Genomic DNA, 17002 nt, shown 5'->3' with positions numbered 1-17002 from the left:
AGAGATAATAATATGCACAAAAAAACAAGGCATAGCAAGACAAAGTGACAAAGAGAACACAGGGATCACAACAACAAAGAAAACCAATGACCAAACAATAATACTAATTAATTAATTAATTTAAAAATAGAGAGGAAAAATAAAACAAAGATAGACCAAGGTCTGTTTGTTGACCTCTAGGAGTGTCCTCCAGCCGAGTCCAATGGGGTGCCAAGCTCTGGCCCCAAAGTCTATCCTTTGCACTTCCTCGGGAGCTCCCTGCTCTGCTGCATGCCCTTAGTGTTTTTCCTCGGTGTGGTGGGGTCAGACCGGGCCAATCCCAACACTGAGTCTTCAGTGTTGTCCCTTGTAGGGCCATGGGTCAGCAAGGGATGTTGTGTCTCATAGTGGGATCCGTCACATGGTCCACTCTGCTCATTGGCTGTTCTGAGCGGGGATATGATCCTTCAGGCTTGGCGGGCCAGGATGTGCTCCACTCTCTCTTTCTTCCCATTCATTTGCTCCCAGGTGCTCTGATCAGACATGTCCCTCTCTCCGAGTTGAAGCTTCAGTGCTGACCTCTAAAGCATATTCTTCTGGGCGGAGGGGCAGTTGTCCATGTAGCTGGGATTGGGGCGAGACTGTAATTCTTTATGGGGGTAGAAAGTCCCACTTTTCTCCTGAATTGTACTAATACTGTCCTTTAAGCCAAAAACCAAACCCATTGCCACGGTGTTGATTCAAACTCATAGTGCCCCTACAGGACAGAGTAGAGTTGCCCCCAAGATTTCCTAGGTTGTAACCTAGTTCCTATTGGCTGCTCAAAATATAGTTGAACAAATGAATAAATGATCTTCCCTCTTAAACAGGATAGGGGCCAGAAAATGAAAACAACTACCTCTGGCTAGAATGCTGATAAACAGCTACGCCACCTTGGCTCTTGGTGGCTTTTCATTCCTGTGTGTGGGGAGCCTTACAATAAAGAGGAAACTGAATGAATTGACTCTTCACAAGAATCTGAAGCACTCTTGTTCCAAATCCTCCATTTGTGGCTGGGTGTTTGGAACAATAGTGGCTGTTGATTTATTGGCCCTAGCCCTGCTCTTGCTCATGTTGTTATTTCCTGTCTGTAAGGCTTCCCTGCCTTCTCAAGTCTCCAGATTCTACCCGACAGCAGCATAAGCCCATGAGTCTTCTGTCTCCTTCATGGAGTTTTCCTCATCTCTCTGGCCTGAACTGAATTTCTTCTTCCTGTGAGCCTCGGTTGTATGTGTTAGTTTTTACATCGATAACAATATTCAATATTATATTTTCTGGAGAATTAACTGTGTGATGTGGATTTCTTACTTGTTATTATGAATTGAGTGAAGGTTTACAGAGCAGATCATCAGTTTTGCATTCAACAACGCATATAAATTATGTTTCAAAAAGATTTATTATTCTAAAGTATGTGCACATCTCACTTATAGACCTGTGTATAAGCACCCCTTTGTAGATCTGTCTATTGTTTGGCTGAAAATTGAGCCATGGGGTAGGATAAAGTCTTTTAAAAAAATCCTTTCCAATGAGCTTAATCACTACTTGAGGATAATGGTTATCTTACAAAGTTTTAAAAAGAAGAAGCCCATCTGTTTGAAACAATCAAGACTAGTGGCGATCCATAAAAGATAATATATACATACCTGAAATAATTAAATTTTAAACACATAAATGTACACTTTAAACGCATTAACTTTTTGATGTGGGGCCAAACATTTCTGATGAGATGGATTTGAATGATCTCTCATTTGCATTTTCTGCATACACCATACCCATCATACATCGAATTTTGTTTCACAAAAGTGGAAAAAGAGCATATTTACATTTGGGAAGTAAAGTAATGGAGGGTCCTCTGAGACTGTGTGCTGTTTCCTTCTGTCACATAGTTTTTGTTCACACATAATTTGATAGCAGTGTTTTTAAAGGATAGACACTTGTCGCGTCTTGTCAAAGCCTTTGGCCAATTTCTCTATTCATCAGTTTATGTAATATTTAATCCATTCATGGAATTATAATAACAAGTATAAGGGGTTTAGCCAGGTTTTAGAAGCAATAGAACACATTCTTCATAAGCACTGACTTGTGACCGCAGGTGTCTCCAGGCATATTTAATAATTCCTTTAGCTCCCAGCATTCACAGCGACATGAGCATCCTTCTTGTGTCAACAGAAGGGATGGGAGCATTGCTTAAGTTCTGAGAGCTGTGGAAATGAAGCCTCATTAAAAGGGAGTCTGCTGCTGCTTCTGTTTCTCATCCCACAATTAGCACAGACACGAGTCCGTGATCTGGTGAGAATGTTGGGAAGTGAAAGAGCCGTGAAGGGGCAGACGAGGCAAATGTGGAATGTCTTGCAGAGATTACCATCTGCCGCCCGTTTCCTGGGCAAAAGCAAATGGGTGTCAAGGCCATGGTTTGGGTTTTGGGGGCTCAGCACTTCTGAGGATTAAAATCGCAGAGTAATCACATTCTGAGAACGAGAATAGCATGTCAGAGGAGAGGAAGCGGACTTACCTGGGTCCTGACTTTCGGTATTCCTGCATCCATCTCTTTCTCCTCCTGGGAAAGTCCGGCATTCTGAGAAGGCATACTGGGGGGGAGAGAAGAGAAGCATCTCGTCCACACTGGATGGCGGGAAATGAGTAAATCCGAGCTGGGACCGTGCAGAGGATGGTGCTGTACGACGCAAGGGCAAGGGCTGAATAGCGCAGTATTACAGTCCTGTGGCTCTTCTCAGCATCAGAGATGCGTGTGAGCTCAATGTTTTCAGCCCTGCGACACACTGGGGGCTTCTCACAGGTGGCCGCATTTGCACTCAGCCCCATATCGAGACTCCGATTTAATGGGTCTGAGGCAGGATCTAGGCAACAGTCTCCAGGCGATTGAGTGGGAATAAGAGCCACAGAGGTGAGATAAGGTTGAGACTCAAGTCTCCCTCTTTAATGGTATAAATTCACCTCAAACTCAAATCCAAAAAATCTGCTGCTGTTTACTTCAAGAGAACCTACTATTATTATACAAGGGAGAATCTGATTTCATTCTTCGGTATATTCTACTTCATTTTGTGTACCTAGATCCAGTTCTCCACTGGGATTCAATTACTCTTCTTCGCTGTTCTTATGTGAAGCTTTGTTCTAGCACCCATCGGGCGGTGCCCCTTACACTCCTTGCAGCTTCAGGATCCTCGTCAGTCACTGGAAGCTGATTGCCCAGTGCCTTTCAGACAACTGTCACTCCTGGCTGTTAACAGTGGCCCCATCTCTGACAAGGGCCTCAGGATCCAGTGGATAGCCACAAGAGGATTCTTGCTTCAGGAGCGGGCACTCTCGCGTTCTTGCCTCGGCTGTATGGGGCTGAGACCTGGGTGCTCCTGAAGGTGGCCATTTCTTTTTTTCCCTACAGACATCAGTCCTTCACATACCAACTTCGCGGTGGTATTCTAGTCTGTCTTTGGCAGGGATCTTGTAAGATCCCACAATGTAATATAATCACCGTAGGAATGTCATGTAGAAATTGCTCAACTAGTGTGTTATACTTTCACCACAGTTAAAAAAAAAAAAAGGTGCATAGGGAAATTGTAAAACAAAACAAAAAAGAAAAAGAAAAAAGAATTCCATGACCTTCCTGCTGTTTTATCCCACACTGTCCTGCTTTCTGCCACTTGTGACACCTCCCTGCCTCTCTCCCCATAACACTTACTCGTCCTTCACGCTTCACTGTCAACCAGGGAAGACTCTGACACCACAGGTGAGCTGAGGTCGGTCCCTCTTTCACTGCCGTTTGTTCAGTCATCCATCTTTCTCCCTTAATATTGTGTGGCTCCTGGAAGGCGGAACCTCATCTATCTTGTTTACTCTTCTACTTCAAAGCTTGGCCCAGCGCCTGGCACCGAGAAGGCAGTGGTGGTTGTTAGGTTTTGTCCAGTTGGCTGCATTTGATGGCGACCCCACAGAGAGGAGAATGAAACGTTGCCGGGTTTGGCACCCTCTTCCGGAGCCCATTAGCGCAGCCACTGTGTATTCTAAATGCCTTCCAGCCTAGGAGGGACTCACCTTGCAGCCCTGTATCGGACCACATTCTGCTCTGACCCACAGGGTTTCCACTGACCTTTCTTCCTAGTCTATAGGCTCCACTGAAATCCGTCCAGCATGGTTACCTGGCTGGTACCACGGTTACTGGTGACACAGGCTCCAGCATCAGGACAACATATAAACCACTACTGTATGACAAAGTGGCAGGCAGGTAGTGTGTTTTGTAGGTCCTCAACAATTATCAGTTAGGTCAACGGTTCTGGTATTTGTTCTTCAGTTTAGCTTTTTTAACTTCTTATTTTGTCCCAATTTCAGACTTACAGGAAAAATGAAAAAAGTTGTAGGGCTCCTAAACACCACTCACTCAGCTTGCCCTGTGTTCACATCTTGGATAAACATGACGCAGTTAGAACGCGCGCGCGCGCGCACACACACACACACACACACACACACAGAGGAAATTAGCACTGTACAATACTAGTAACTCAATGGTTTCAATGTCACCATTCTCCTGCGAGTGTTCTCGGGTTTGAGAGCCCACCTAGGCACCCACAGTGCAGTTACTGTTTTTCCTAGTCTCCTCCCATCTGCCATGGCGCCTTAATTCTTCTTTGTCTTGCACAACCTTGGCATCCTGGAAAGGTTATTTTGTAAAATGGACCTCAAATTGGTCTGTCTAGCGTTTTCTATTGCTAAGAATGACATTTTGCATTGTCCGGCAAGAATACCACAGACATGATCCTGTTTCTTTTTCATGCATCATATTCTGTGGGGGCTTATAATGTTGTTATGTCTTTTTAGTAATGATATTAACTTCTATCACCAGATTAAAGCGGTACTATTGGGTTTCTCCACTGTAAAGTTAACTAACTTTCCTTTTGTAATTAATGAGTGTCTTGGGAGTAAGGGGCAGGACTTTGAGACTATGCAAGTATCCTGTTTCTCTTCAAATTTTTGCCCTCTATTTTAGCATCCACTGATGAATCTTATCTATACCAAATATTAATGTGGTATATGCTGTGCTAATGGTAATTTTCTTTTTCCCTACTTTATTAAATTTTTCTGCCTTGAAAAGTGGTTCCTTATCCCTTATTTATGACATTATTTATATCTATATGGCCCTATGAATATATATTTTATTCTAAAAATCAAAATCCAACACTACGTTACTTCTTTTACTGTGCAGACTGCTCCAGCTTTCGGCCACTAGGAGGCTCCTGTGTTAGTTCACGATCACCATCTTTCCTGAGCAGCACAATCACGTGTGCACCGCACTACCTCTGCTAGGCATCCCGACATAGATGCTCCAAAGTCTTCTCGAGCAAAAACTCATTCCCTCTCTCTCTCCTCTTCTCACAGATTTATAATAAGGTAGATCAAAACCAGACTCTGCCGTCTACTAACTAGGTTTGCCTCTAGCTCAAGACTGCCTAGTTTTCTAGTTCCAGTGCTTTGCTCTAGGCCACTACCTTCGCCCACTTTGACTGCTTGTCATACCCATCAGGAGGCCTTCTTGATTTCTCTTATTATCTTTATACTGCAGCCAGAGTGCCCCTTGTCCATACACCTCCTCCCCACCCTGGAACACCTTCATTTTATGTTCTGACACACACTAACAGAAACATTCCCATTCATATGAAAAAGGACAACTGCCTATCATACCCAGAGATAACCCAAATTACTTTTCTTGAGATAGCGCTTTTCAGAATTTTTCTATGCACATACACGACATAGACATCTTCATTACTATATGTATAAAATTTTTAGAAACCTATTTTTACTGGATAATATTATTGATATCACATCACGACAAGAAACTAAAAAAGAAAATTTTATATGGGATTTCACTGCATGCAGTACCAATTTATTTTTTGAGTTCATTATTAATAGACATTTAAATTCTTCTTCTTTTTTTTTTTTTAGTCTGCTGTTCTAGACAATAGCCAATACAGACATGCTTGTCTGGCTATTTTTTTTAGAATACAATTTTTTTTAATCACCTTATTGGGGGCTCATACAACTCTTATCACAATCCATATACATACATACATACATTGTGTCAAGCACATTTGTACATTTGTTGCCATCATCATTCTCAAAACATTTGCTTCTACTTGAGCCCTTGGTATCAGCTCCTCATTTTTTCCCTTCCCTCCCTGCCCCCTAGAATAAATTCTTATAAGTGGATTTTCTGGGTCAAAGGGAAGGTAAAATGCTCTACTGGAATGCTGTTATTAATTTGCATATTCATCAACAATATATGAGAATGACAATTAGCCAATGTTGGGCATTCTTCTTTTTAAATGTCTACTAGTCTTAGAGATGGAAAAAGTTCTTCACTGCCGCTTTAATCTGCATTGCATAGATTATATGTAAAGATAACATCTTTTTCTATTTTCAGCTTTCATCTTATTTCTTTCTGAAATTGCATTTCATGTCACTGGTCCATCTTTCCACTGTACTGTCTTCTTATCGATTTTTAAGAGTTCTATAGATACAGGGCAATAACCAGCAACTCAGGTGCACTATGAAAATATACTCACATTTATCCATTTTTTTTCCTTTTTGCTACTTTTAAAAGAGCTAACTAAAAAATTTTCTGCATTGTGAATGTTTTATTTTTCTTTATAGTTCCCAAGTGTATGCAGGTACGTGAGAAAAGGAAATAATTCTGATCCTTTTTTTCTTTACAGAACTTATATTCAACTTCTTTACATGTTATACACAAACGCATGACTATACAGAACAAGAGACTAAAATTTGAGTTTCCTTTAATTCCTCTCCCACCCTCATGTCCCTCCCTGGATGCAGCTCACTGCCAATTGATGGATGTATATCCTTCAGTTCCTTTTCTATGCATTTATGCCATAAATCACATGCCTACTTAACCAGATTATATATATTGTTTGAAACATTTTTTATTTGCTACATCTTTTGGAGATTTTTTCATCTATAAATACACACCTTTCTTATTCAATTAAGTAGCGGCACAATCATCTACTGCATTACCACAATATATATACATTCCTTGACACAAGAGCTAATCACTGGGCTGCTAATGAAAAGACCAGTCGTTCACATCCACCAGCGCCTCTGTGGGAGAAAAGAGGTGTCGATCTGCTCCAGTAAAGATTTCGTCCTAGGAAACCTGGGGCACTTCTACCCTATCATAGACGAAGTTGTGGTGGCGCAGTGGTTATGCTTTGGGTTGCTAACCAAAAGGTCAGCAGTTTGAACCCATCAGCTGCTCCTCAGGACAAAGATAAGGCTAACTCCCTCAAAAGAGTTATGGTCTCAGAAACCTACAGGGCCAGTTCGATCCTGTCATATCGGGTCACTATGAGTCAGAATTGGCTCAAGGGCAGTGAGTGATTAATGGGTTGGCACACACCACCACAAGGGACATTCAGTTTTCACAATTACAAACAATGTTGAAGTAAACATCCTTGTGTATTGTGTAACATTTCTGCTGGCTAGATGCCAGAAATGGAATTTCTGAATCAGCGTCCATTCACTTCACACGGTGGCGCTGTCAGATAAGCACTGGACTGCTAACCGCAAAGATGGTGGTTCAAACCCAGTGGCCCCTCCTAAGTATGACGGGGCTGTCTGTTCCCATTAACATTGGGTCACCATGCGTCGGAACTGAGTCAATCGTAGTGGCAGGGGGTATAGCTAACCTGTCTTTTAAAATGTCCTCCTCCTCAATTTGGTACCCACTACCCTTCCCCACTGTGCTTTCTTCAACACTTTATAACCCCACACCCCAACCAAACTCAGAACTCAGAGCAATCGATACATTAGAGCACCAACATTTTGCAGTCTACTGGATGAAAAATTTGCCCTACTTTGCCAGCATAGGATTAATGAGAAGGTTGAGTTTATGTTTGTTTTGTAAACTGGTTACCTGACTTTCTTCCACAAACTGCTTGTTTGTACTCGGTGCCCATTAAAATATGTGTTGTTTTTTTTAAACATAGTTTTTTATTAAACGGGTTCTTTATGTATTACGGATGTTAATCCTTTATCTCTCACAAATGGTGTGAATATTTTCTCACTTTAATATAGCCATATGCACTATTTTCCCCTGCAGAAAGACTTGTGTCCTATTTTAATGGTTTGCTATGGTTAGACCATCAAGTGCAAGACTTTGAGGGGGTGTGCCTGAGGAACTAATCAGGAAGTCAGGGAACAGCTGTCAGGGCCAGAGTTTCAATTCATTATTACCTATTTGTGGAGCACCTACTAAGGGTAGCTATCAAGTCTTCCTTTCAGAAAGGTTTTTGCACCTGTCTATAGCTTGTCCACGTAAAGTTAGTTGAAAGATGCCGATCGATCGTTGTGTCAAAGGAAAGGATTAAGTAGGACGGACTCTGCAACGGAGCCAAGAAGGCTTGAAATGGAAATAAAACGGTATCATGCAGCGCAGGAACTGTCAGAGCCCAATGAGAGACCAAGGCAGTCTGGAGTGTGGTGACAAGTCTGCGGATGGGGTAAAAGTGTCATTTCATTCCATGGGGACCAAAAGAGTCTGTCGATGAAGGCAGGTGTCTAATACTTTCCCCCACCCCACACACACACACACAAGAACACAGAGAAAAGAAAAAAAAAGACACAGTCGGGTGGAGGGAAGGTGGGGTAGAAAGGGGGGATCAATTACAAGGATCTACATATAACCTCCTCCCTGGGGGACAGACAACAGAAAAGTGGGTGAAGGGAGACACTGAACAGTGTTAAGATATGACCAAATAATAATTGATAAATTATCAAGGGTTCTTGAGGGAGGAGGGAGGTGGAAAATGAGGAGCTGATATCAAGGGCTCAAGTAGAAAGCAAATGTTTTGAGAATGAGGAGGGCAACATATGTACAAATGTGCTTGACACAATGGATGGATGGATGGATGGTGATAAGAGTTGCACGAGCCCCCAGTAAAATGATTTTTAAAAAAAGAACACAGAGTAAGACATAAACCGGGGCTCACACATTAGAATGTAACAAAAAAGGTAAGACGAGTGCCCGGATAGATAACCATCACTTGCAAGTGTATGAAGACAAGTAGGGTGATTTTTAAAAAAAATTTCCTTACGATCAGGCAACGTTTCCCCCAAATGACATCATCCGCACCATACACTAAATTCCTAGATTTATTTTTTTTGGTTCCGTTTCCAGGGCAGGTAGGGGAATACAGTTATCATGATTGCGGTCAAGAGGTCAAAGCAACCAACCCTCGGCCGTCTCCACGCTCTCGGCGTCCCAGCGCGACGGCCGCGGCCGCCACCGTCCGCCCCCACCCCCTCCCCGCCGCCGCGCTTCCGGAGCGGGAGGCGGAAGGCGGGAGGCGGAAGGCGGAAGGCGCGGGCCCTGGAGACGCGTCTGCGTCGGAGAGGCGAGGCCGCCCCATCTCCCCGCGGCCCCGGGCGCCGCACTCACCGGTCTCCGCAAACGCAGGGCGCGCGCGGCCCCGCCCGGAGTACCTGGAGTTCAAGCCGACGACGCGCAGGGGCGGCCCCCGGCGCTGGACCAGCAGCGGGCGCCAGGCCGGCTGGGAAGGGACCTCGTCGTCATGACGACGGCGCGGTCGCCGCGCCTCGGGACGCACGCACGTACGCACGCACGCGTGCGTCACGGGGGTCCACCGGGCTCTCTCCCCGCCTTGCCCTGGCGGCCCCGGGAGCGGCCTGCTCCGCAGCCCTCTGTGCCTCCTCTCCTCGCACGGGCTTCGGGAACCAGCCCGGTTCCTGTGTTCTAGGGAACGACACCGTCCAGGCCTGCGCCTTCGTCACCACCACGGCCGCAGCCACTGTGCCCATCATTCGCGGAGGGTCTTCCTCTCGTGCATGCACCCTCGGTTGTACTAAGCATGGTGTCCCTTTCCAAGGACTGGTGTCTCCTGGTAACTGGTCAAAAGCATCAGGGACAAGTCTCTCCAAGCTCGATTCTAGGAAACATTCTGGCTGTACTTCTTCCACGATAGATGTTTGTTCTTCTCGCCGTCCATCACCCACTGTCCTCCATTGGATTCTGACATGTAACGACTATAGGTCGGGACGCCCAGGCTGTAAATCTTTACCGAACACAATAGCCTCATCTGTCTACTGAGGATGGGCTAGTAAGGTGTGAACAACCAGCCCAGAGGTTAACTGGCCCTTGGTCATGGGACAGCACTGTCAGAGCCCTGGCAGCTCATGGTATTTTCAATAGTCTTTGGCAACACCATCCTTGAAAGGCATCCATTCTCCTGTCCTTCCTTATTCATTGTCCATCTTTGGAATACATACGAGGGGATGGATGGCTTAGATCAGAGTCGGGCACACCGTGGTCTTCAAAGTGCCAACACTGTAAAGGGATCTTTGGAGCCCTGGTGATGGAGTGGTTACTCACTGTGCTGCTAACTGCAAGAAAGATGAAGCTTTCTACTCCAGAAACAAGTTACAGTCTCAGAAACCCAGAGGGGCAGCTTGACCCTGTTCTATAGTGTGGCTGTAGGGTCACTATAAGTTGGAATCGACTCAATGACAGTGAGTTTGTTTTTTGGGAGGAAGAAATCTTTTGCAACAGGTTTGCCCAATTCAATGTGTTTTTTGATTTCTTGACTGCTGCTTCCATGGGGGTTGACTGAAGATACAAGAAAAATAATATCCTTGAGAGTTTCAGTCTTTTCTCTATCATGATGTTGCTTCTTGGTCCAGTTTTAAGGATTTTTGTTTTCTTTATGTTAGGATGTAATCCATACGGTAGTCTTTGATCTTCAGCAGGAAGTGCTTTAAGTCCTCCTTACTTTACCAAGCAAGGTGTGTTATTTGCATATCTCGGGTTGTTCATGAGTATCCAATATTTGTATTATCTTTGACTCATTTTTATCTACCGTGCCTTAAGAGAGACCTCTGTTGATGTAATGGTAGCCTGCTAGCCACAAGGTCACCAGTTCAAAACCACCAGCCATGCCTTGGGAGGAAGATGAGGCTTTCTACTGCCATAAAGAGTTATAGTTTCAGAAACTCACAGAAGCAGTTCTACTCTGCCTTTTAGGGTCACTATGAGTCAACATTGACTCCATGGCAGTGAGTTTGGGTTTTGTTTGGTTTATCATATGGCCTCAAGGACACTGCTGTAACCACTGGCACGATGTTATTAGTGTTGCATTTCAATTGGACATGGTTGTGCTCATTGCCTCAGAAGGTCAGTGGTTTGAACCCACCAGTGGCTCCAGGAGAGGAGGAAGGGGTAGTGTTTCTGTCCAGACATACAGCCTTGGAAACCTGAGGGGACAGTGCTACTCTACACTGCAGAGTGGCAGTGGGTTTAGGTTCAGACAAGCCCCATCTCAACTGTTTCTGGTACAGTCATTGCTAGGTTGGAGTCCATGTTTGTAGCCATTGTGTCAATCCATCTCTTTAGCGGTCTTCCTTTTTCTTTGTTGGCTCTCTACCTTACCAAGTATGAGTGATTAAAACGGAGCTGTACTAGGGAGATTCTGCCTCTCTCTCCTCTCCGTAAGGGCCACATAGTTGCATATGTATAGCCCTGCAACTTGAGTGGTTTTCCTTGAATACTGGGCAATGGATATAGAAAAAGAACACAGACCATCAAGCATGTTTTCCAAATTTGCTGTATTGCATCGCACATAAGGAGCCCTGGTGACATACTGGGTTACACATTGGGCTGTTAACCAAAAAGTCACCAGTTTGAACCTACTGGCCACTCCTCGGGAGAAAGATGAGGCTGCTCTACAGGCTCCAGAAGGCAGACTTCTACTTTGCTCTGTAGGGCCTCTATAAGTCAAAATCACTCAGTGCAGGTGAGCTCAGTTTGGTTCTAGATAGGACAAAACAAGCCTACTTAAATTTGAATTTCTGATAATTATCTGAATAACTTTTAGCACAAAGGCACTTTAAAAACACCCCCCCCCCAAACAAAACAAAAACAAAACAGTTGACTCTGATTGGAAGCTTCATGTGTGTCAGATTCTGGAAGTAGATTGCTGGACTTTCCTTACCAGTTGTCTCCGAGTGGACTTGAACCTCCAACCTTTGCACTAGTAGCTGACAACTTTAGAACTTCTAATGGTTTTCATCATCCAAGGACTCCAAATAAGTGTACCCAAACCCAAACCACTGCTGTCCAGTCAATCCTGAAGGTCAGAAACCCTTCTAAGACACAGTAGAACTGCCCCAGGTTTCCAAGGTGTAGTCTCTATAGAAGCACATATCTCTCTAGAGCAGAGCTGGGGAATGTCACACACCTCCCCAAGGAGAAGCAGTTCCAGCCAGCACATTAGGGGTGAGTTGATTCAGTGTTGGACTGTGATGGCCCACGAATGATGTTATAAATATATCAGTGGCCCTGGGCAGATAAAGGTCCCCCACCCGTGCTCTAAAGGAACAGCTGGTGGGTTCAGCCTACCATCTGGTTAGCACTTGAGGTTTAACCACTGTACCACCAGGGATCATTTCAAATAAAGACACAGGCTTCGTATTGACTACACGAGAATCAATCAGACCATAGAAAAGGGCATGTTCTGTAGACAAAGCGGGTGCATAAGCAAATGTGGTGCCTGGCTATCAAAAGATATAGTGTCTGGGGTCTTAAAGACTTGAAGATAAACAAGTGGCCATCTAGCTGAGAAGCAACAAACCCCACCTGGAAGAAGTACACCGGCCTGTGTGATCACAAGGTGTTGATGGGATCGGGTATCAGGCATCAAAGAACAAAAAATCTATCATTGTGAATTAGGACGAGTGCGGAGCGAGGACCCAAAGTCCATCTGTAGGCAACTGGACATCCCCTTACAGAATGGTCTTGGGGAGGAGATGAGCCAGCCAGGGTGTAATGTAGCAACGATGAAACATACAACTTTCCTCTAGTTCTCTAATGCTTCCTCCCCCACACCATCACAATCCCAATTGTACCTTACAAATCTGGCTAGACCAGAGGATGTACACTCATACAGATAAGAGCTAGCAACACAGGGAATCTATGGCAGATAAGCCCCTCGAGACCAATAATGAGAGTAGCAATATCAGGAGGGTCAGGGTAAGGTGGCGTAGAAAGAGCGAACCAATCACAAGGATCTACATATAGCCCCCTTCCTGGAGGATGGACAACAGAAAAGTGGATGAAAGGAGACGTCAGACAGTATAAGACATGACAAAATAATAATTATAAATTATCAAGGGTTCATGAGGGAGGGGGCAGGGAGGGGAGGGAAAAAAATGAGCTGATACCAAGGGCTCAAGTAGAAAATGTTTTGAGAATGATGATGGTAACAAATGTACAAAGATGCTTGACACGATGGATGGATGGGTTGTGATAAGAGTTGTACGAGCCCCCAATAAAATGATTTAGGGAAAAAAAGAAAAGGGCACCCTTTTGTATTGGAGAACACTTTACTCAAACCCCAACTCATTGCCATTGAGTCAATTCCTATTACAGTGAACCCTCGTTTATCGCGGTCAATCGGTTCTAGACCCTACTGTGATAAATGAAATTCCACGAAGTAGGATTCCTTGTCACGATGCGCTTTGCTTCCTTGTTGAAAGTGAAAGTAGCCGTAGCACGGATGTTTTTTTCCTCTTTACGGATGGAGCGAACGGAAGACTCATTCAAGTCGAAATGGCGTGCAACCTCCACGATTTTCTTGCCATCTTTGATCATATCCAAAAGTTTTACCTTTTCCTGGATGGTGAGCATCTTCCTCTGGCGCTTATTTTTATTGTCAGAAGGCTTAGAAGAAGCAGCTCGTTTAGGAGCCATCATAGGGCTTAGATAACATTTCTTAAAAATCGCAAACAATTACAGTACACTGTACAAAAGCAAAAATGCATCTGATACATAGCTCCGATACGTAGCGATGCAGACAGAAACATGTACAGTATGAGCCAATCAGTGGCAGTAATGACAGAGCATGCGCTGTTACGCAAAAACCGCGATAGAGTGAAGCCGTGGAAGTCGAAGCGCGAAGTGGCGAGGGTTCACTGTATAGCGACTGCTGATTAGGGAGAGGGACGTCTCTCCTGAAGTGGAATAACGTTCAGGACAGATCGAGCGAAGAAAGCATGGTACAGAGCCGTGCTTTGATCCTCTTTGCTTTTCTCCTTTCTAGATCTATATACTTTCCTTTTGAAAACACCCACCATCTTCTCAGTATCTTTCCCTTGTACTCCAAAGTAGGGTAGTGTGACCTTCCCAGGCACTTCTGCTGAGAAACCAGCACAATGTGTTCTCCTGTATCTCTCCTCCTCCTCTGTCCCTAACTGTTGCAAGTCCAGGGAATACTTATCTGGTCCACAAATGGGGACAGGAGAAAGAAAAGCACCAGAGGCGTCCTATCAGCTTTAGTCCGCTGCAGAGCTGAAACGGTGGGCAAGTAAGTTGATTTCTTCTTTCTGGGTCTGAATTTTTCACCGGTTCCAGGGCAATGATCCTATGGGGATGAGAGCAGGCTGAGGACATAGCTCCCCTGCGCAATGCAAAGTGTCTGATAGATGCTCGGTAAACGAGATTTACCTTTGCTTGAGTTCAGAGTCTGAGGGCCTTGTGATTTTTTTTACATTCTGCTTCCCAGTGCTCCTACAATGGCTACCTCCTAACTACCTTGTCTCCCCATAGACCTGTCTGGGAGTGAGGTAATCATGAGTCTCCCTAGTTCTCTCAGTTCTTTTAAAAGCAAAATTCCCTTGAAAGTGAGCCCTTGAAAGAAGGAAGTTCTCTTGATTTCAAAAGGGAGTTTAATTTTCTGAGGATGTTTTATTGTTGTTGTTAATGTGTTTTTGTTTAAGAGTGTTCCTGAACACGGTAAGGTGAATATTATTATTTATTACATGGACATCAGCAGTTACCATTTTAAACCTAACTCAGTAGTGTGGGCTACAAGATAAAACTTGGAATAATGTCGGTATTAGAATCCCTTATTCATCTAACTTACATTTTTTAGGAATGTATCTGTTTTATATAGAAATGGGTCTAGTCAGCTTTAAAAGGTGTTTATTTCTCTGTCATCAGCCCCTTTGGTTGGACGTGGTGGAAAAACGAATGGCTGTGCCCCCCCAAAGACGAGATGATGAACAAACAGTGAGTGTACCTCTTTTAAATAATAAAACAACACCTCTGTCGACACATAATCCACAGAGTATACCATTCAATAGTTCAATTACGTCAAGAAGAGTTGTACCATCAGTGAGAATATGTTTCAACAGAACTCTGCATTTTCCATTTCAATGAGATCATATGATTTCCAAATACCAACTCAGGAAACTGGCATAGACCTACATCCTAAAGGCTTCTGATTGTTCCTTTTTAATTTTTATACTGATTGGAGTTAAATATTAACAATGAGTTAAATACTTGTTAAGTGTTTCTGGTGCCTGCCGGCCTTGCTGGTTGTACAAAAGACTTTTGAGCACTCAAGATAAATTGAAACTCCAGAACCGCCCACACTGTTAAGAGGAAATGACTTTAAGAAGTGTTGGGAAGTATTGTGGGTTGTTCTACTGAATACACCAGATGCTTCTCAGCTTCATGTTAAGGTGAGCCTCAATTTGGGGACTACATATGGTAATTTACATTCAGATAAAGAATAGCTAAAATGAGGCATTGGTGGTTTTGTGGGAGAATTCTTACTCTGTACAGGGAAGCCCTGGGGCTGTTAACCGCAAGGTCATTGGTTCAAATCCACCAGCTGCTCTGTGAGAGAGAGATGAGGCTTTCCACTTTCATAAAGAATTGCTGTTGTTAGGTGCCATCGAGTCCATCGGACGCATAGAGACCCATGCACAACAGAATGAAGCCCCACCTGGTCCCGCACCATCCTCACCATCGTTCTTACGTTCAGCCCATTGTGGCAGCCACTGTCCATCCGTCTTGTTGAGGGCCTTCCTCTTTTGTGTCCCCCTCCACTTTACCAAGCATGATGTCCTCCAGGGACTGGACTCTCCTGATCACATGTCCAAAGTACATAAAATGAAAGCCTTCCCATCCTTGCCTCTACAGAGCATTCTGGATGTCCTTCTTCAAAGACAGATTTGTTTGTTCTTTTGGTAGTCCATGGTTCTGTCCGCCCAGAAAGAGTTACAGTCTCAGAAACCCACAGGGGCTGTTGGACTCTGTCCTATAGCGTCATAAAGAGTCAGTCAGCAGCAAGGAGTGCGTGTGTGTGTGTGTGTGTGTGTGTGTGTGTGTATGCGCGTGCGTGTCTGCTTTAGTTTATATAGAAGACCCAGCTTTGCGTTCCAGCCAGAGCACCTCAGGTGCAGTTGTCACTTGTCAGTAGAGACTTGCATGTTGCTGTGCTGTTGAACAGGTGTCAGCGGAGCTTCCCAGACTAAAACAGACCAGGAAAAAAGGCTTGATGATCTACTTCCAGAAAATTCGCCAAAGACAACCCTATATGGCTCACAGCGGTCTGGTCTGCACTAGATTATGGGGATGGTGCAGGATGTCTTGACCTTTGTTTCACCGCACATGGTTTTGTGGATCCAAGTAAAGTGAATTTCTTAACAATGTCAATCTTTTCTCTGTTTATCATGATGTTGCTTATTGGACCAGGTAGAAGGGTTTATATCGTCTTTATGTTGAGGTGTAATTTCTGCATATGGATGTCCTTCAATAACCTGCCTCCTCTGAATAGCTAGGTATTTCTGGATGTTACTTATTCATATGTAGGAGCCTGGGTGGTGCATTTGTTACATGTTGGGCTGCTAACCACAACTTTAGCAGTTCAAAACCACCAGCCGCTCCATGGGAGAAAGATGAGGCTCTCTCCTCCTGTAAAGAGTGACAGCATGGAAACCCACAGGGGCAGTTCTCCTCCATCTTGTAGGGTTGCTGTGAGTTGGAATTGCCCTGATGGCAGTGAGTTTGGTTTATTTATTTACTGCCATGCTCTGCCACATTGGACATCTTACCTTCCATGTAGCTACTAGGCTACCTACCTAGAAACGGAATTGTTGGGTCAGA

At 44.3% G+C, this 17002-nt stretch overlaps 2 protein-coding genes across 2 annotated transcripts in view; one reads left to right on the top strand and one right to left on the bottom strand.

Annotated features, from left to right (window-relative positions):
- Positions 1-9512, bottom strand: part of ZNF713 (zinc finger protein 713) — a 20495-nt gene extending 10983 nt beyond the window's left edge. Inside the window, exons 1-2 of the mRNA XM_045285903.1 lie at positions 9479-9512; positions 2531-2606 (exon numbers count right to left, since the gene is read on the bottom strand). Of these exons, the coding sequence (XP_045141838.1) occupies positions 2531-2605 (75 nt within the window). The 5' untranslated portion in view covers position 2606; positions 9479-9512. The remainder of the gene's footprint in view (positions 1-2530; positions 2607-9478) is intronic.
- Positions 9513-10795: 1283 nt separating this feature from the next.
- The window catches only part of SEPTIN14 (septin 14), a 35867-nt gene continuing 29660 nt past the window's right edge, over positions 10796-17002 (top strand). Inside the window, exons 1-3 of the mRNA XM_045285326.1 lie at positions 10796-10839; positions 14312-14414; positions 15050-15118. Of these exons, the coding sequence (XP_045141261.1) occupies positions 15080-15118 (39 nt within the window). The 5' untranslated portion in view covers positions 10796-10839; positions 14312-14414; positions 15050-15079. The remainder of the gene's footprint in view (positions 10840-14311; positions 14415-15049; positions 15119-17002) is intronic.

This window comes from Echinops telfairi, unplaced genomic scaffold (assembly GCF_000313985.2).
Source record: "Echinops telfairi isolate 266 unplaced genomic scaffold, ASM31398v2 ScPeMD7_5;HRSCAF=22, whole genome shotgun sequence".
NCBI lineage: Eukaryota > Metazoa > Chordata > Mammalia > Afrosoricida > Tenrecidae > Echinops > Echinops telfairi.
The sequence above is the reverse complement of the archived record's forward strand: the minus strand, read 5'-3'. Positions and strand labels throughout refer to the sequence as shown.